This window comes from Halichoerus grypus, chromosome 8 (genome assembly GCF_964656455.1).
Source record: "Halichoerus grypus chromosome 8, mHalGry1.hap1.1, whole genome shotgun sequence".
In the NCBI taxonomy this organism is placed as follows: domain Eukaryota; kingdom Metazoa; phylum Chordata; class Mammalia; order Carnivora; family Phocidae; genus Halichoerus; species Halichoerus grypus.
In genome coordinates, this window is record NC_135719.1 from 6394872 (window position 1) to 6413320 (window position 18449).

Here is an 18449-nt window from a genome sequence, read left to right on the forward strand (position 1 = left end):
CAAGAGGAGGTGGATACAGAGGCGGGAGACCGCAAAGACCGGAAGGTTCCCCAGGCCGGCGGGAGCCGCAGGCGCTCGGGCGGGGGCCGGCGACCGGTGTGCAGATTCGGGTTCCACGAAAGGCAGCATGTTTACCCACCAGGATTGCCCAGGATGAAGACGGGGAGCCCGGGGCTGGGGGAGGACGCGGCTCCCTTCTAGCTGCGAACCCCTGTCATTCCCACATACCAATCGATTGTGAACTGGGATTTCCGTAAAGAATGCCCCTCGCTCTCCACTCCCCTCCACCTGCGTGTGGGGTACGCGCGGCTGGTGCAATTTAGAAATGCGCCCCCGCGCCTGGGACAGGTAGGCTTACGAGTAACTTCACAGGGAGGTGCCGGGCGGGAGTTCCCAGATCTCAGTGTGGGGTGGAAACCCGAGACAACATTTCCTAAGGTCCCGACGCTACCTTTTTAGGGAGGAGTAGACCAAAAATTATAAACACACCCTCTGCGACCGCGGCAGGACTCGAACCTGCAATCTTCTGATCCGAAGTCAGACGCCTTATCCATTAGGCCACGCGGCCGCCCGACGTCTAGTGCTCTTTGGACAATCTGAAAAGTATCATTACCGCCCACCGGCTTGCCTGGGACCAATCCACTTGTTTCTTGGGCAGGGGAGGTTGGACTTTGGCTCCCAGAGTTTCGCAGGGAGAGCCCACCCGGAAGTCTCCCTCTCCCCCCTGCGGGCGGACCGGTCCACTCGCGGCCCTCCTATTGGTAGCGCCGGGAGTCTCCCGCCTGCCTCTCGGGTAGCCGCGGGACGGAGCGGGGCGCAGACGGGAAGTTGCGGCTGCCAGCGAGGCGGACTGGTCGGGTGGAGGCCACACGCCACCCCGAGGCTGCGTAGGCCGCGCGGAGGGAAACGCCGCTCCGTCGGCCTGGGGTCGGGAGCCGCGGCCCGGGAAGCACCGGACGGACCGAGGTTTCCGGCGGGTTCGGCCCGGGGGCGGGGAGTGGGGGGGGGGGGAGGCCGGGTCGCCGAGCGGCGGCGCGGCCCCTCCCTCTCCAGTCAGGGAGCGAGGCCCGGAGCTGGGCGGAGGCTCGTCCCAGGGCGCACCGCGGCGCCGCCGCCGGGCACGGGCACCGGCGGGCGGCCGGGCGCGCGGGGGCCGCTGCCTCCTGCAGGGCGCCCTGGGCCGGCGGGGCCACGGCCCGCGCGTGGGTGGGGGCCCCGGGGGCCGGCGGCCCTCCCTGCGGGTTCGAATCCGGGGGCTGGCACCTGGCGGCGCTAGGCCCTCGGGCCGCGCCGGTCGCGGTGCTGGCAGCCACCATTTGGCGAGCGTTTGCCGAGGGTCGGGTCTCGCGACTTGTTCGCCCTGAGTCACCCAAACAGCGGTCCCGTGTGACAGAATCCGTAACCCCATTTTACGGAGCAGGAGATTGGGGCCTTAGGGAGCTCGCCCAAGGTCACGCATCTCCTAACAGCCAGAGCCGGGATTCAAACCCGCCGCGTCCTCCTCCGGGACCGTCGCTCTTAACCACTGCCTCCTCTTCCCCCAAGTTCACTGATGCACCTGCTTGAACCTCAGTGTCCTCAGGAGGGGTATTGGCAATTCCGGTGGTGGTTTGGGGCTTCACTGAGAAAATGTCCCTAAAAGCTCCTGGCACGCTGCCTGGGACGCAGTAAGTGCTCGAGGAGTGACGGCTCGTCACGGACCACGTAACGCACATCTAAGAAATAACGCTTGGTATCGTCTGTCTCCTTCAGGATTTGTGGGTGGAAGGCAGGCATGGTCAGACCCATTTCACTGACGGGAAAGCAGAGACAGGACGTGTCTCCCTCCACGTCTTTCGGCCAGTAAAAGCAGCCAAGCTGGAGCCCAAAGCCAGGTGTCCTGACTCCCAGCGGGGGGCTCCCTGCACCAACCATGAGCCGCCTGCTCTGGAAGAGGGTGGCCGGCGCCACCACCGTCGGGCCAGGGCCAGTTCCAGCTCCAGCTCCAGCTCCGGGGCGCTGGGTCTCCAGCTCCGGCCCCGCCCCCGTCCCCAGCGACGGGCAGCCGCCGCCGCCGCCGCCGCAAGTGCCATCCTCGGAGGGCGGGCAGCAGCGGTACAACCCGTTGCACATCCAGATGCTCTCGAGAGGGCTTCACGAGCAAATCTTCGGGCGCGGCGCGGAGACGCCCGGCGAGGCCGCGGTGCGCCGCAGCGTCGAGCACCTGCAGAAGCACGGGCTCTGGGGGCAGCCGACCGCGCCCTTGCCGGACGTGGAGCTGCGCCTGCCGCCCCTCTACGGGGGCAGCCTGGACCAGCACTTCCGCCTCCTGGCCCAGAAGCAGAGCCTGCCCTACCTGGAGGCGGCCAACTCGTTATTGCAGGCCCAGCTGCCCCCGCGGCCCCCGAGCTGGGCCTGGGCGGAGGGCTGGACCCGGTACGGCCCCGCGGGGGAGGCCGTACCCGTGGCCATCCCCGAGGAGCGGGCCCTGGTGTTCGACGTGGAGGTCTGCTTGGCAGAGGGAACTTGCCCCACATTGGCGGTGGCCATATCCCCCTCGGCCTGGTAAGTAGGGGCTGGGCTCGGGGGACTTTAGCACGGGTGGGGAGCCCAGCTTAATAGTTCGGGTCCGTGAACATTTACTGAGCTCCCACTACGTGCCTTGCGGGTGCTTTTCTAGGGACTGCGGATTCCGTGGTGAACTAAAGTAGGCTTGACCCCAGCTTTCACGGAGCTTACTTTCTGGTGGGAAGATCCAGGCAGTAAACAAACACCCAAGCAAATGGCAGGTGGTGATAGGGGCTATGTGGAGAACAACAGTAGCTTGTACTTGGGATCCTAGGGGAGACCACTTGAGGCCACCTTGATTCGGTGCCTTTCCCCCTCCCCTAATAGCTTCCTGAGAAGTTAGTCCAAGACATTTGAACAGTGTTTCTATTTGGGGACACTGTTGGTTATCGTGGGCAGGAGAAATCTCCCTTTTGCGGGACTGTCCCAGACGGTACGAGACATTTAGCGTCCCCAGCCGCTCCCTTAAATGCCAGACCCAATATCCCTGCCATGTCGCCACACACACTCCCAGCCCGAGGTAGCAGGTTGAGAGACATTGCTTCCTGCCCCCAGCCTCCCAAACAGGCATTTTGGTCCCCAAAAGGTATATCCAAATCTCTCTCTCTTCTTTTTAAGTAACTTTCTAAGTGCTACCCACGTTTCTTTTTCAAACAATGATGGCAGTCCTGTTTCTCCCCTTTTTTATTCTTCATTCCAGGATTAAAATACTATTTACAACCCTAATGCTTTCAGGCATGGCCAGCACAAAAGTTAGCAGTTTCTTTATTCCTATTGGAAGCTACATCTTTGTAAAGAAAGCTGCGAAATGTTAAATATGCAGTTGAAAATGGTGAAAACATGGCTAAATAGATAAGGTAGGCATTAATGGCTGACAAGAGCACAACCAGATTCCGCATTGATTTAGTTCCAGTTGAGAACCTCAGTGCTTACTCTGTGACTTGATGGTCCAAGCAGAGGGAGTCCCGCCCCCCGTTGAGAGGATACAGCAGGCTGTGGTGGCCGAAGGGAAATTAGGAAACCAGTGACAAGAAAGACTTGCTTTTTGATCTCTCAGTCATTTTTGGCCATTTTACCTCAAGTCCCCTTTTCTCCCTCCTCCTCCTCCCTCCCTGTCCTCCCCATCCTCTCATCCTCATTCCATTCCTGCCAGTGGTACTGGCGGCACTGCTCAGGAGTCCCTGCCGAGGCCTGGGCTCCCCTGAGGGCCTTCCTCCCGGGAGCCTGACCGGGGTGGGGGTGGGTGCGGGGGTACCGCATGGGGCCCTCGAGCAGTCCCGTGGCTGTGTAACCTCACGTTCCAGGCCAGCCTGAAATTTCAGAGCAGGGGTGGGGGGGCGGGGGGGTGCAGCTTAGACATCCCACAGAGCAGCTTCCCGAAGGCTGTGGCTGAGGACTGTGGTCGTCACACTAGGGGGGGACGTCGCACAGGTGCCACCATTTGAGATTCACAGGACAAGTGTAGAGAGTTAATGGCATTGGCCTGAATCTTCTTGAACGTACCAGACGTGTTTGCACGTTGGCTCGTTTATCACACACGTGTAGTAAGACGGTTCTGTGCAGCCGCAGACCTGGATCCTGACACCAGTCTGGCCTTATTGCACCTGCAGTTCCTGCCGTCACCATAGCCTCAGACATTTGACATTTGCCAGCCTCTTCTTTGGTGTTGTTTGTAAGGGCTCTGAAGGGGGAGGCGGTTGCAGCCTGAGCCCGAGTGTGTCGCCGTCATTTGGAGTGTGAGTTAGACGTTAGCGGGTTTCAAACGAGGAACTGTTTTCTGCCGGGAGCCCCCTCCCCTGTGGAAACCACCGTTGTGTTTGTTGAAACTCTGGAGGCAAATGCCCCCCCACCCACCCCCCCGCAGGGTTGCCCGGAAGCTCCTGCCCAGCTGCGGCGGCCACATGCGGCCTCGTCACTCCCCCTGATGCTGAGTGGCTCTTACCCTTTGGCGTCATCTGCGGTTCACTGTGGGCTTTTCCTCAGTGGCCGTTTCCCCACACTCATCCTCATGGATCTTGAGCACCCTTCAGCCTTTTTCCGGAGTCGGGGTTAGGCGCCCGCAGGCAGCGCTCTTCCTCTGCCCTCCCGGCCTGCCCCAGCCCGTGGGTGGCCGGCCCCTCCAGGCCCCTCCAGGCCCCTCCAGTCCTGCGCTTGCCCTCGGCTCTCCCGGGGCGGCTCAGAGAGGCCCAGCACCTGCTCCAAGGTGCGTGATGTGCTCTTTGTCCTTCAGAATCTTTCCAGCCGTTCGATGATTCATCCTGTACATGTGCAGCATTTGTCTTTTTCTTTTCTTTTTTTTGCCACTTTCAACCAGAAAAAGAAACTTTCCACTTTGGATTCGGTTGTAATTGTCTGTGTCCCTTACTAGCGTTTTGAACACCTGCTGTTTGGTGCTTATAGACCCGAGGGGTAGACAGTGCCCGTAAACAGCCCAGACTGAACGCTGGACCCAGCAGACACCTTGGCGGGGTCCCGGCCGGGTGCCCGGGTAGGACACCCAGCGCCGTGGCATTTAGCTCCCACTTTTATCTGTGGAAGGGAAAAGGCGCTTCTGTGACCTCCCTCACACGGGGCCCGCCTGCTCTCCGGCTCCGTGAGGGTCGGGAGCACCCCCAGGTCTTGCTCGGTCCCAGCTGCTAGCGCGGGAGCCGGCTCGCGGCGGTAGGCGTGCGGTGGGTGTGCGGAGCGGAAGTGTGCCGCCTCCGTGCCGAGCCCGGCTGCCTCTCGCCTCCCTCAGGTATTCTTGGTGCAGCCGGCGGCTGGTGGAAGAGCGTTACTCTTGGACCAGCCAGCTGTCGCCGGCTGACCTCATTCCTCTGGAGGTCCCTGCCGCTGCCGGCGGCCCCCCCCGGCGCGGTTGGCAGGAGCAGTTGGTGGTGGGGCACAACGTTTGCTTTGATCGAGCCCATATCAGGGAGCAGTACCTGATCCAGGTAAGGTTCCTGGGGCCAGCGTGGCTTCTGGCAGGGGGTGGCCTAAGAGCTCTGATCCCGGGGGCTAGGGAAGGCATTGCCTTTCCCGGTCAGCGTCGCCTTCGTCTTTGTGGCAGCTGTGGGGGCCCCCTGTTGACCAGTCCTGCCCCGCCCCTGGTCCCTGTGCCCAGCTGTTCATTCCCCAGGACTTGCCTGGTACAGGACCTGAGTTGTCAAGGAGTACTCCTACCCCTTCTCTCCGTGTGCAGTTTTAGAGCTTAGCGTGGGTCTGTGGAGGCTTTGAGCCACCAGCCTGGGCTCACATCCTGCCTCAGCCAGAGACAAGCAGCGTGAGCACCTTAACGTCCCTGAGCCTCAGGTCCTTATCTGCAAAAAGGGGGAGCTAGCGGAAGCCACCTGGCAGGATTGCTGGGGAGGTTTGAACAGTGCATCCTCATAACCACCGCAGCAGAAAGGCAGGCCAGAGGAGGGCAGCCTTGTTGACCTGAACAGGGCTACAGAGCTTGAGCGGCAGGGCTGGGGTGGAGGCCGAGCCCGGGAGCTCCGAAGGCCTTGATTTGGCCCCTGTGTTCCCAAGGCAGCCCTCGGAGCTGTTGCTGGATGCTGGGAAGGACTTGTGTGTTGGGATTGAGCCGGGCCTGTCCCTTCAAGGGTAGCGAGGATGTGGGAGGGTGAGCCTGTCACGGCCAGAGGGCTAAGCGTGAGCAAGCCTGAGTCTTTAGTGTTGGAAGGCCGTGTGATGAGAGGAGGCTGAGGTGGGGCTGGTGGGGTGACACCACTAAAGCAGTGCCGAGTGGCCTCAGCTCCAGCCTCTCTCCTCCTCAGGGCTCCCGCATGCGCTTCCTGGACACCATGAGCATGCACATGGCCATCTCAGGGCTCAGCGGCTTCCAGCGCAGTCTGTGGATGGCAGCCAAGCAGGGCAAGCGCAAGGCCCGGCACCCCACGCAGCGAGGCCAGAAGTCCCCACACAAAGCCAGTGGCCCAGTGGTGAGAGCTCACTGCGGGAGGCTGGAGGAGTGGGGCGCTTGGGACTGCCTTAACCAGCCTGCCTGTCCCGAGGCCGAGCTGATCTGGATCCCTTGCTGTGGCCCCCAGATCTCATCCTGGGACTGGGTGGACATCAGCAGTGTCAATAATCTGGCAGACGTGCACGGCCTCTATGTGGGGGGGCCTCCCTTAGAGAAGGAGCCTCGAGAACTGTTTGTCAAGGGTAGCATGAAGGACATCCGTGAGAACTTCCAGGTACAGTGCTGGAGAGGGGCTCTGGGGGGCTGGGCCGTGGCAGCCCCTAGCTGACCCCAGGGAGCATAGCTGCCCGACCTGACCCCGAGGCCCGGCGATGACAGTGGGATGGCTGCCCACCCAGCGCCTTCCTGTCACCTGTGCCAGGACCTGATGCAGTACTGTGCCCAGGACGTGTGGGCCACCTATGAGGTCTTCCAGCAGCAGCTACCGCTCTTCTTGGAGAGGTGAGGGGGAGCCCCGATGGGAACCCCAGGGGATCAGCAGGGTCCTGGTACCTGGGTCCTCTGTCAAAAGGTGGTGCCGGCTCTTTCTCAACCTGTGGACCTTAGCCTTTCTGGGTTGAAAGAATGGAGCCATTGAGTGGAGTGGTGGCCACCTGGGTCCTGGACTCTGGGTTTCTACGGAGGCCCTGGAGGGGAGGGAGGGCTGTGCTGGAGTCTCATGCGCGTGGTCCTGGGTGATTCAGCACTCTCTGTACCCACATCCTGAGCCCAGGGCTTCACGTCCATCTTGGTCCTGTTTGCTAGGGAGTTACTCTTACGGTGTGGCCAGTCACAAGCGTCACCTAGACCTGGTTCGCGTTGACTGTCCTACCTCACGCATTTGCTGTTGGGCAGGTCACTTGGTTTCTCTGAGCCTCAGTGTTTTTGTCTGAAGCACACACAAAGAATACTTGAGCACCCCAGTCGTGAGGTTGGTCTGCGATCTAGCACAGTGCCTGGCACTTAGTCGTGACTCAGGAGATGACACCTGTTTTCGCTTTTACCTATAACTGCCACGTTCCCCCTGAGGACGGGATGATACCGTATCCACTTGGTAGATAAAGGAACTGAGGCTTAGAGAGGCGAAGCGCCTTCCCCAGCGTCTCATGGCTCCGAAGGGCCCGAGCCCCTGGTCTGATGTCCGAGCTCCGCCACCTGTGTGGTTGGGTTGAGGCTCGCCAGACCGGCTCAGGGTTTGGGCCCAGGCCTTGCCTTCGTGGCCATTTTTGACCGCCCCGGTGTTTGCCCCCCTCTCCCCCCAGGTGCCCCCACCCGGTGACTCTGGCTGGCATGCTGGAGATGGGGGTCTCCTACCTGCCCGTCAACCACAACTGGGAGCGGTACGTGGCGGAGGCGCAGAGCACGTACGCGGAGCTCCAGCGGGAGATGAAGAAGTCGCTGATGGAGCTGGCCAACGACGCCTGTCTGCTGTGCTCCGGACAGAGGCAGGCAGGCCTTGGGGGGTAGGGTCCCGGTGAGTACGGGCAGGCGCGGCCTTACCCGCCCCGGTGGCCCGGCTCTGTAGGTACAAGGAAGACCCCTGGCTCTGGGACCTGGAGTGGGACCTGCAAGAGTTTAAGCAGAAGAAGGCAAAGAAGGTGAAGAGGAAGGAGCCACCTGCAGCCAGCAAGTTGCCCATCGAGGGGGCTGGGGCCCCTGGGGATCCCGAGGATCAGGAAGGTGGGGAGCATGGGCGGGAAGTGGGGCAGGGATGGTCCCTGGGAAGGTCCTGGGACCCAGGGGGCCGTTGGAAGGGGTCGCTCCGGCCTTCCAGAGATGAGTAGGCTGTGGGCAGGTCTTCCGGAGGGACCCTTCTGGTCCTGATGGTCCTGCCCCACCCTGTGCAGACCCTGGCCCCCCCAGTGAGGAGGAGGAGGTTCAGCGAGATGGCATGGCTCGCGCCTGCTTGGAGCACCTGAAGGGGACCGCAGAGGTCCTGCCCAAACGGCCCCAGCACCTTCCTGGACACCCTGGGTGAGCCCCAGCCCCTCATATATCCAGAGTCGACCCTTGTCCTCCCTTGTCCTGGGCCCCAGCACCGGGTGGTGTGTGGGGGGGCCCTTACTGACCTGCTGCCGTTCGTTCTGTCTTCCAGTCATTTGCTCCCTTGACCCCCGGCTCACTGGTCTCATTCAGTACAAGTGCACTGAGCGCCCGCTGTATGCTGGGCCCACCGCGGCCGCTTGGGGTACAGCTAGGAACAGTTCCTTTCCTAGGAGGAGCTAGGCATGAAAACCACCCCGTGCAGCTGGTCTTTATATTCATGATGAGAAGGAAGAGTGAGCAGGCTTGAGGCAATACCTAAGTCTGCCTGGAGAAATGAGGGAGGGCTTCCTTGAGGAGGGGATTTTTAATTCGAGCCTCACGGACTGGCAGAGATGAGAAGATAGGAGTAGCCAGGGTGAATAGCAGGGTGCGGACTTGGCACTTCCAGGACCCTGAGAGGGTGGTCTCCTTAAGTTGGGTGCTTTACTTGCCTCACCTTCGGGTTGGCCGTGGTGACCAGCATGTGAGAGACGGGGCTGTGAAGGCCCTGGTGTGTCCCTGGAGCAGCGGGGGGCAGATCGGCTGTCTCCTCTGGCCAGTTTCCCTGTGCGGAACGGGGCTTGGGCAGGAGCCCAGTGCTGCGCCGTGCCTGTGGGCCCTGGCTTCTGACTGGTCCGGTGGGCCTGACCTAGGATCTTCCTTTTCAGATACTTGAATATTCTAGGGGACTTCATGGGGGTCATGGGTGTACCCCCAGAGGGAGGAGACTGTGACTATAGGCTGAGGTCACCAGAAAGCCTCGGGGCTTTGAAGGGGGGGTGGGTGGGTGAGGTCACAGGAGAGGGAGCCTGCTTGCTGCCACATGCTGTCCTCCCCCCACCACGGTAACACTGCTCTCCTCTGGCGGGGCGTAGGTGGTACCGGAAGCTCTGCCCCCGGCTAGATGACCCTGCATGGACCCCGGGCCCCAGCCTCCTCAGCCTGCAGATGCGGGTCACTCCAAAACTCATGGCGATGACCTGGGATGGCTTCCCTCTGCACTACTCGGAGCGGCACGGCTGGGGGTACCTGGTGCCCGGGCGGCAGGACAACCTGGCCCCGGCGCCCGCGGAATCCGCCCCGGCCTCGGCTGGGGTGGCCTGCCCCTACAGGTCAGGCTCAGGCTCAGGGGAGGAAAGGGTGGGGTCTGGGGACCCCCTCCGCTTGCTGCGGAGAACCCAGGCCCGGCTCCGGCCAGTGGGATGAGCTGGGGTCTGAGAGTCTGGGTGTGAGTCCTTTCTTCCACGGCTGCCCTTCCCTTGTGGGGTCCGAGCCCCGCGGGGGCTTGGAGGCCTGAGGCCCTGCGCCTGGGGCCAATGGCCCGGCTCCCTGCTCGGGAGCATGCGGGGCGGGGGCTGTTGGAAGCAGCAGGGGGCATGGGCCGTGTTCCTTCGTGGGGAGCGTATCGGGCGCTGGTCCTCCTCTGTGATCCGCAACCTTTCACAGCGCTCCCTCGTGTGTTCGCGGAGAGAGTGGTTATCCACGTCGGGCAGTTGGCAAAGTAAAGGCCTAGGGCAGTGCTTTGACTTGTCTTGGATCCTAAACCCCGAGCTCTGGCCAGGCGGGTGTTGGGGACAAGCCATGGCACCTGACGTGGCCCAGGTTGGGAGGCCCGGCTCTGTAGGACAGCCCGAGTCACCTGTGGGGCCCTTGGGACAGAAGGGGGGGCGGGGTCCAGCAGGGGCGGCCCCTCCGCTCCCAGAGCTTTCGCAGGGGAGGCGGCAGCTGCGAGCTGGCGAGGAGCTCAGGTTTGGGTCAGACCAGCCCTCGCACCCTCGCCTGCCACCGGCGTGTTGTGCTCTGCTCGCCATTTGTCACTCCCTGTCTGAAAACCCGGGGGAGCGCTGTGGCCTTTGCCCCCGAGCGGGTGCTGAGGCCTAAGCAAAGGGACTGCGGAAGGCCTGGCGGGCCGCCTGGCGCGGAGCGGGCCCCTGGTGACCAGGCTGCTCGTGCTGTTCTCTGCCCAGAGCCATCGAGTCCCTGTACAGGAGGCACTGTCTTGAACAGGGGAAGCAGCAGCCGGAGCAGCCCGCAGGCCTGGCGGAGGAGTTCCTGCTCACGGACGGCGGCGCCATGTGGCAGACGGTGAGGGCGGCCCCGAACCTGGGCTCTGGAGTCCTGCTCCCTCCCAAGGACGGGCGGCCTCCGGGGTGGGGGCGGCTCCCCGGGCCGGGGCGGGGGGGGGCGGCAGGGGGCACTGGGTGGCTCGCCCCGGGCCGGCCCCCCTGCTTCACTTCCTGGGCACGTGGGCCCATCCAGGTGGAAGAACTGGGCTGCCTGGAGGCCGAGGCGGAGGCGGAGGCCAGGGCGGAGCGCTGCGGAGCGGCAGTCCCGGGTCAGCCCCCGGCTCTGGTGAGCGGGGCTTCTGCTCTCGGGTTGGCTGGGCGGGTGCTCGGCGGGCGCTGGGTGGCAGGGCTCTGCTCTTGTGCCCAAGTAGCTCTCCCCCCGCGAGAGAGTCCCCAGGGTCCCGGGGACGGGGGGTGGGGAGACGCTGCCTTGCCCTTGGGTGGCCCCGCGTTTGCTGGAGGCCAAGGAGGGTGCCATTTCTCAGCTCGCCGTTGGCTGCCTCAGGCCCTTTTCCCATGCCCTACCCCGTGGCCCTCGCCGAATGCAGGTGCTGGAGCAGGGCCTCATCTAGGTGTGTGGCCCCCACAGACTGCCGCTGGTGACCCCAAAGCCAGCCAGCCAGCCTATCACCATGGCAATGGACCTCACAACGACGTGGATGTCCCCGGCTGCTGGTTCTTCAAGCTGCCTCACAAGGTGTGTGTCCTGGTTCATGCCTGTCCCACGCTGCCCTCACGGTGGCCGGGGCCCCGGGTCCCCAGAGTGACTCAGCCCAGAAGTGCCCTTGCGCAGGAACGACACGCCCGTGGTGGGGCAGGGCGTGGTTCCAGACAGTTCCCCATCTCCGAGTCTTTGCCCCCTGAAAGTTTGGTGGCGAGGGGCGTGGTGCTGCGATTAAATGACAGGGCCGGTCAGGTGTCTGTCACCATGTGTGTTACGTGATGGGTTCTGACTGATGGCAGTCGGTTACCCAGGTCCACCTCAGTTCAGGAGCCGATGATCTTCCTGCTGACGTGTCCTCGGGAGGTCACCAGTCGCCTGGGGCTTTGGCACCATGCTTGTCGCTCACCTCACTTCATCCCCTCACCGAGGTGTCTTAGCATCACGTCAGCACAGGAAGGGCGGAGACCGTACATGAGATGTTTTGAGAGAGAGAAGCCACTTTCGTGGAACTTTTATTGCAGTTTATTGTTACACTTCAGTTTCATTAGGTATTTCTCACCACCCGCTGTGCGTAATTTATGTTTTATCATAAACACATACGCGTAGGAAAACCGAGCACGTGTGGGTCAGCACTCTGCGGTTTGAGGCATCTGCTGGGGATCTTGGAACGCACCCCCACAGACCAGGAGGGACGGCTGCCTTGCGGAGGGAGCCAGGCGTGTTTGCGTCCCCGTGCTTGTGTGCGTGCTGCCCGTGGGATCTGCCCCAGACTGCTCTGCTCGAGCTTCTGGGCTCAGTGGTGGGCAGAGTTGAGGTGCACACGGCTCGATGGGTTCCCTCGTCAGGGGTCTGCCGCCAGCTTCCAGCCCCTACTTCCTTTGCCCTTTCAGGATGGTGGCAACTACAATGTGGGCAGCCCCTTCGCCAAGGACTTCTTGCCCAAGATGGAGGATGGCACCCTGCAGGCCGGCCCAGGAGGCGCCAGTGGGCCCCGTGCCTTGGAAATCAACAAGATGATTTCTTTCTGGAGGAATGCCCATAAGCGAATCAGGTGGGCCACCGTGGGAGGGTGCGGACATGTCGTCTGTGCCCTGGCCAGGTTACGGCAGCCCTGAGACCCCCTTCTCCCACCTCCCACCCAGGGGCCCCAACACCCCCCCCCCCATGTTGTCCTGGAGGGACAGCCCACCTGCAGTCTCGGGCTCGGCTGCTCGTGGTTCTCGAGCCGTGTGACTGCGGGCAAGTCCCTTTCCTTCCTAGCCTCAGCTTCCGGGGTTCTGTAGAAAGGGGCGTGGTAGGGCCTGGAGGGCGGAGCTGCTGGAGCCTTGGATGTGGCCGAGGAGCGTGGAGGGCAGCTGGCCCGGGACCTGAGGCTGACGATGGCGGGGGCCTGCCCCGCTGCCCTGGCTGCTGAGGTCCGCCCCAAGCGTGGCCGAGGCGCTTGTGGCCGAGGCCGGACTCCTCGCAGACACTCTGGGCTAGGGCAGAAGCTATGTGGGAGGCCTGGCCGGTTCTCCGATGGCGTTCGTATGCTCCCGGCTGGTAGATGCTAGGGTCCCAGGCCTTGGCCGTGTTACGGCCCACCCTGAATGAAGTCAGTGGGAAGAGGGTGAGGCGGGGCCGGGACGGGGCGCAGTAGCCCCCAAAGCTGGGCGTGGGGGTGGATTCTGCTCCTCGGGGCTGTCCTAAGCCTCAGCCCCTCCGTCCGTACAGCTCCCAGATGGTGGTGTGGCTGCCCAGGTCGGCTCTGCCCCGTGCTGTGACCAGGTACGGCCTGCCGAGTGGTGGTGGGGACAGGAGAACTGAGGGGGGCGGAGGACCTAGGAGCACAGCAAGCTGCCGAGCCTCCTGCTCTCCCCCACCCTGCCAGGCACCCCAGCTACGACGACGAAGGCCGCTACGGGGCCATCTTGCCTCAGGTGGTGACCGCCGGCACCATCACCCGCCGGGCCGTGGAGCCCACGTGGCTGACCGCCAGCAACGCCCGGGTACGTGCCCTCTGCACCGCGGGTCCCTGCTCTTCCTCTCCTGCGTCTCTCAGAAACCGGGGCGCAGAGGGCGCTCAGTGAGGAGCATGAAAAGGAGCGTAAGGTCTGGGGCGGGCAGGACTCTGGTTCGGATCTAGCTCCGCAGCTCCTCGGTTCCTTCCGCAAACTTGACCCGAGCCCCTCCTCGTAGCCAGACGCTGACGAGGCGTGATGCGTGCAGCTGTGGTGGAGTGGAGGTGGGGCCCCGGGGGTCAGGCCGGGCGTGGAGGGAGGGGTTCCTGACCTGTCACCCCCCACTGCTAGGCGGCCGTCCCGGCCCCACGTGGGAGTGGAGTTTGGGGCAGCGCTTGGCATTTCCTGAAAGCAGCTCCTCAGGAAAGGCCCAGCGTCCTCAGCCAAGCGTGGCTGCACGACTGGGGCATCTGGGTAGGGCCTGACCTCTGTCTTCTGCAGCCTGACCGAGTGGGCAGTGAGTTGAAGGCCATGGTGCAGGCCCCGCCTGGCTACGTGCTCGTGGGCGCCGACGTGGACTCGCAGGAGCTGTGGATCGCCGCTGTGCTCGGAGACGCCCACTTCGCCGGCATGCACGGTGAGCGGGAGCCGGGCCGGGCCAGAGCCGAGGCGGCCGTGTCGCCGGCAGGACGTCTCCGAGCCGCCTTTCTCACACCTGCCTCCCTCCGCAACCCCACCCGCCCCCCCCAGGCTGCACGGCCTTTGGCTGGATGACACTGCAGGGCAGGAAGAGCAGGGGCACCGACCTACACAGTAAGACCGCCGCGACCGTGGGCATCAGCCGGGAGCACGCCAAGATCTTCAACTACGGCCGCATCTACGGGGCGGGGCAGCCCTTCGCTGAGCGCCTGCTAATGCAGTTCAACCACCGGCTCAGCCGGCAGGAGGCAGCCGAGAAGGCCCAGCAGATGTACGCCGTCACCAAGGGCCTTCGCCGGTGAGGGGCCCTCCCGCATCCACTCACCCCCAGGGCCTTAGGCCTGCTCTGCTCCCCTTTCCCGCCCTCATCCCGTTTCCCTTTCCCTGTTACCTGAGCCCTCTCTCGGCCCCTCTCCCTCCCGGCCTCTGGCTTGGCTCCAGGATGGTTGGCTCTGGGATTGTGACGTTTGCGTATCGAATAACCTTGGTTTTCGTCAGAGTTAAGGCTGGATTTTTGCGTTGCTCCCAAGCGGTAGCATGTCCGCAGCTGCGGTGCAGAACGAACAGCGGTGCGCGAGTGCGGGAAGCAGGCGGGGGCTGCAGGCTGCGGAGCCCTGGTGGCTGCGGCTTGTTTCTGGCGGTGGTCCCACCTCGTGTGCGCTCAGGGTCTTGGTGGGGTCCCGGGAGGGCTCCTGAAGCAAGGGTGAGGGAGGAGAGGGGCATTTCCACCTCCCATAGGTGCACTCTACCGAGGCCACATGTAACTAGCGGGCCCCCCGGGGGGAGGCTGAAGGGTAAGCAAGTGATGGTGCAGGGGTGCAGCTGTGTGCTGGGGGGGTGGGGAGCAGAGCGGTGATGACACAGGAGTTCGGGCCTTAGCTGAGACCTTTGAAGGCGTCCCATGGGGGTCTGGACCGAGGGCACAGGGGGAGGGGAAGCCCCGGGGCAGCTCTGGCCTGGTGTTGGAGGGCGGGGGGACCTGAGGTGGTCAGCCTGGCCTGGCTCTAGGTCGTCTTCTCCAAATGCCCTTTTCCTTCCACGGAGTGTCCCATTGCCTCCCGTCCCTCCCTTCTGGGGTCGGAGCCCTTGTGCCTCCTGAAGTAAAACATGGCGCCGGGGGGTCACTGGGCAGTTCCGTGTCTGTGGCATGAGGACACTGGTTAACAGTGCTGGCTTCTGTGTTGGACTCGGTCCCTCACTGGGCTATCACAGCACAGCCCACAGAAGCCTGGGTTCCCATCTGGCTTCACCTCTTCCTGGCACGTCACTTACCCCCCCTCAGCCCGTCTCCCTCTCTGAGGTAGAGCCTGTGCGGATACGCATGAGCCCCGGTACCCGGGGACACTGGAGCCCGGCGCTAGGCACACAGGCACTCCCACGGGAATGATGGTGGCGACACTGCCCCCAGGTATCGGCTGTCGGATGAGGGCGAGTGGCTCGTGAGGGAGTTGGACCTCCCCGTGGACAGGACTGAAGATGGCTGGGTTTCCCTGCAGGATCTGCGCAAGATCCAGAGAGAAGCTTCGAGGAAGTAAGAACCTGTGTATTATGGAGGGAGGGAGGGTCCGGGCTGGCCCCGGGAGAGCCGGGAAGCCGTTTGTGGCTCTGAGATGCTGAAAGGCAAAGCTTGCCCCCCCCGCCCCGCCTTCTTCTGTCTTGGTGCCCAGGTCACGCTGGAAGAAGTGGGAGGTGGTTGCCGAACGAGCGTGGATGGGGGGCACAGAGTCCGAAATGTTCAATAAGCTGGAGAGCATTGCCATGTCTGACACCCCGCGTACCCCAGTGCTGGGCTGCCGCATCAGCCGGGCCCTGGAGCCCTCGGCTGTCCAGGGGGAGGTAGCTCGCTGTCCTTGGAGCCCAGGGAGAGGGTCACAGGGAGGGGTGGGGCTCCCGTGCCACCTCCCCCCCACGGTGAGCCGGGGTGTGGCAGAACCCCTCCGACCTGTGGCCCCTGTTCCCCCAGTTCATGACCAGCCGGGTGAACTGGGTGGTGCAGAGTTCCGCCGTGGACTATTTACACCTCATGCTCGTGGCCATGAAGTGGCTTTTTGAGGAGTTTGCCATCGACGGGCGCTTCTGCATCAGCATCCACGACGAGGTCCGCTACCTGGTGCGGGAGGACGACCGCTACCGCGCAGCCCTGGCCCTGCAGGTCACCAACCTCCTGACCAGGTACGCGGGGCCCGGGGCCGCCCCGCTGCGGGCTCTCCCCGGGCCGAGCACGCTCTGTGCATGGCCTCTCCCTAGCGATGAAGGTTTCCGTTTTTATCTCTAGTTGAAACAAAGTGTCCTAAAAAGATTGGCCTCAACTTTTAAATGAGATTTCTTGGGTTTGAAAAGACCGTAAAGCCAGACTAGATCATGGAGGTAGTGAGGAGGTCAGGGAGGTGTTCCAGGAGCAGCTGCCATCGTGGACGCCTCTAGACACACACCTTTGTTTTGAAAATCAAACGACAGAAAGCTTTTCTCAGTTCCTGCAAAATTAAGATGTTTTTCCTTCAGTGCCAGAAGTTTGTAATTCCTCGTTCACAATGTTTTCCGGCGGTAGTCTGAAACTCAGACGTGGCTTAAAAAATATTTTCTACGTTGAGCTATATTTTCTTGTAGTAAGATTCCTAGTTTACAGGGTTGAATTCAGTAATTATAGTTCCATGTCCGTCTGCCATTCGGAACTAGCTGGGAAGCAGCTCTGTCCTGAGGGGTAGATCACGTACCCGGGACTTAACACTGTCCACAGCCCTCTCTCACTTCCCCGGGGGGTCGTGCCTGACCGAGCTGACAGAGGCCTTGTGTATTTGAATACTGAGTGGCTCAGGAAGGGCATTTTTTTTTTATACCAATAAAGCAGGCTGAACTTTGTGGGGGAAAGGTGTGTTTCGAACCGCTAACTGCATGGCGGTCTGTCGGGGGTAGGGGCCGGGCCTGAGAGGAGATCGGGTCTCTCTTGCAGGTGCATGTTTGCCTACAAGCTGGGTCTGAACGACCTGCCCCAGTCAGTCGCCTTTTTCAGCACAGTCGATATTGACCAGTGCCTCAGGAAGGAAGTGACCATGGATTGTAAAACGCCTTCCAACCCAACTGGGATGGAAAGGAGATACGGGATTCCCCAGGGTGAGTTCATTACGTGTAGACTGTAAAGTGGACTCCAAAGTAGTCTCGGACCACAGGAGGCTTGCGACAGCTGCTGCGGGCTGGTTCCGGTGGCTAGTGTGCCCTGGGCCCACAGTGAACGAGATGTTCACAGCACAGGAAGGAAGACACCAGAACTCCTATTTCTGGTGTGGTTGAAGAGGGAGTATTTATTTTAAGAAGAATTCTTGTATAAGATCAAAGTGCATTCTTAGGTACAAACAACTGTGCTTTGAATACCAAACAAGTAAAACAGAAAGATACATTTAAAAAGAAAAAGAAGCTGAGAGAAACTTATTTTATACGGAAAGACAGCAGACCCTCCCAAACAGCACCTCCCCATCCCTGGCAGTTGCCCTGCCTTCCTCCCCGCTCCTTGCTGGCTCCCGGGCACCGCTAACCACTCTGCATGCTCTTTCAGGTGAAGCGCTGGATATTTACCAGATAATTGAACTCACCAAAGGCTCCTTGGAACCGTGAAGCCAGCCTGGACCGTAGCTCTGCCTGCAGGCCCCGGATTTGCTCCCGTGGAGCTCGGTCGGGGCGGCGCAGGCTCCCACACTCAGGCTCGCAGCTGTGCTTTTTGCAAAAGGGCTTGCGGGAGGCCAGCGCTCTTCCGTAGCAGGACCTGCCAAGAACGACGGCCTCCGAGGGAAGGTGCAGTGGAGTTCAGCGGGTTCAGAGCCAAGCTGCCAGCGGCGGTGCAGGCGGTAGGACAAGGGGGCACTATTGCTCGTCGGGTCAGAAGAAAGCAGAAGCCCCAAAGTTCACATTAACTCAGGCATTTCATTTCTTTTTTCCTTTTCTTCTTGGCTGGTTCTTTGTTCTGTCCCTCGTGCTCTGATGCAGTGCCCTAGCGGGGGAGAGAAGTAATGCTCCAATGTGATAAGCCTGCTCAGAGACAGTGGAAATAAAAACAAAAATCCTTTATCTTCTCATCAAAGCCTGTGGTAGTCCTGCTTTCTCCTCCTTCCCACTCCTAGGAGGTGCTTCTGTCTGTGGAAGAAAAGGGAGGCCTCCCAAGGGGCTGAGCAGCCAGCGCTGAAGTCCTTCCTTGGGGCAGAGGCAGGGGGTGAGAGGACAGGCGCCTCCGTGCCCTCCGTGAGCCCCCTGCCAGCTCGGTGACGGGCGGGACCGGGCACAGGACGGCCTAGAATGGGAGCTTCGCACTTTTGAGAAGCCAGAAATAAGGGTGTCTTAGTAAACTTCCATCTTGGACACAGCTGAGCTGCTGAAGCGTCTGGGAGCTCCCTGGGGTGTGCTCTGCGACCACCCAACTACAGGGCACAGGAGGCCGGGGAGCGGGTGGCGGGGAGGGGGGCGGACAGTGGAGGAAGCCACACGCGAGCCAGGCGGCCACACGGAGAGAGCTTTCACCAACTAGTCATTTTCTCATGGTTCTAAAGGGCACGGGGAAGACCCAAACTAAGAACTTG

The 18449-nt window shown here is 62.0% G+C and overlaps 2 protein-coding genes and 1 non-coding gene across 4 annotated transcripts in view; 1 reads left to right on the top strand and 2 right to left on the bottom strand.

Annotated features, from left to right (window-relative positions):
* Nucleotides 1-495: 495 nt before the first annotated feature.
* Nucleotides 496-568, bottom strand: TRNAR-UCG (transfer RNA arginine (anticodon UCG)). The gene has a single exon. It is a non-coding gene; the product is annotated as a tRNA-Arg (tRNA).
* A 224-nt stretch (nucleotides 569-792) lies between these two features.
* On the top strand, nucleotides 793-17574 carry POLG (DNA polymerase gamma, catalytic subunit). Its single transcript, XM_036072615.2, has 23 exons — nucleotides 793-966; nucleotides 1753-2544; nucleotides 5285-5480; nucleotides 6306-6470; nucleotides 6579-6725; nucleotides 6873-6952; nucleotides 7753-7935; nucleotides 8016-8170; nucleotides 8338-8464; nucleotides 9391-9627; nucleotides 10483-10600; nucleotides 10775-10867; nucleotides 11171-11278; nucleotides 12136-12296; nucleotides 12959-13012; nucleotides 13116-13233; nucleotides 13687-13822; nucleotides 13936-14182; nucleotides 15293-15415; nucleotides 15552-15720; nucleotides 15848-16056; nucleotides 16835-16995; nucleotides 17435-17574. The coding sequence occupies exons 2-23, from the start codon at nucleotides 1913-1915 to the stop codon at nucleotides 17491-17493; spliced, it is 3678 nt and encodes a 1225-aa protein (XP_035928508.2). The 5' UTR covers nucleotides 793-966; nucleotides 1753-1912; the 3' UTR covers nucleotides 17494-17574.
* Nucleotides 17157-18449, bottom strand: part of FANCI (FA complementation group I) — an 80563-nt gene continuing 79270 nt past the window's right edge. For both annotated transcript variants that reach the window (XM_078078890.1, XM_078078891.1), the window contains exon 38: nucleotides 17157-17866. In XM_078078890.1, the coding sequence (XP_077935016.1) occupies nucleotides 17786-17866 (81 nt within the window). In that variant the 3' untranslated portion in view covers nucleotides 17157-17785. The remainder of the gene's footprint in view (nucleotides 17867-18449) is intronic.

Coding starts and splice junctions, on each gene's coding strand:
- POLG (XM_036072615.2), top strand. CDS start 1,913: ATGAGCCGCCTGCTCTGGAAGAGGGTGGCCGGCGCCACCACCGTCGGG. Junction 2,545..5,284: donor GCCATATCCCCCTCGGCCTG/GTAAGTAGGGGC, acceptor CGCCTCCCTCAG/GTATTCTTGGTGCAGCCGGC. Junction 9,628..10,482: donor GGGGTGGCCTGCCCCTACAG/GTCAGGCTCAGG, acceptor TTCTCTGCCCAG/AGCCATCGAGTCCCTGTACA.